Source organism: Phalaenopsis equestris, unplaced genomic scaffold (genome assembly GCF_001263595.1).
Source record: "Phalaenopsis equestris unplaced genomic scaffold, ASM126359v1 Scaffold001111, whole genome shotgun sequence".
Lineage (NCBI taxonomy): Eukaryota > Viridiplantae > Streptophyta > Magnoliopsida > Asparagales > Orchidaceae > Phalaenopsis > Phalaenopsis equestris.
In genome coordinates this window covers 1-373 of record NW_018165550.1, presented here as the reverse complement: position 1 = coordinate 373, position 373 = coordinate 1, and the positions used below count along the sequence as shown (strand labels likewise).

Genomic DNA, 373 nt, shown 5'->3' with positions numbered 1-373 from the left:
AACAACAGTTCAAATAACCATGTCTTCTCATAAACTGTTCAGATAAGGACATAGCAACTACCTAAAAAAGTCCATTCAAATTTTCTGCGCTCATAAAAATATCGGAGATACGACACCCTTCGCTCTTTGGCAATTGTTGTGAAAAAATTTCTCTACATCGAACCTTGAAGCAGCTCAACAGCAAAGTAGTAAAGCTCATCATCCGCTGCAATACTCGGATCCTGCTCTAGAATAGCCACAACCTCATTAATTGATGTTTTCTGCACTTTATGGGGGGCATCATTGGAAGAATCCATCAGGCATAATATCCGGTTTCTGATAGACGCAGCTCCAGCCTTTTTTTTTTACTCTCGAACCTAGATCGCTTAGAGTG

General features: G+C 40.2%; 1 protein-coding gene across 1 annotated transcript in view; it reads right to left on the bottom strand.

The window, feature by feature from the left end:
• The window catches only part of LOC110033179 (L10-interacting MYB domain-containing protein-like), a 1,719-nt gene extending 1,423 nt beyond the window's left edge, over positions 1–296 (bottom strand). The window contains exon 1 of the mRNA XM_020737083.1: positions 164–296. Within this exon, the coding sequence (XP_020592742.1) occupies positions 164–296 (133 nt within the window). The remainder of the gene's footprint in view (positions 1–163) is intronic.
• Between the last annotated feature and the right edge of the window lie 77 nt (positions 297–373).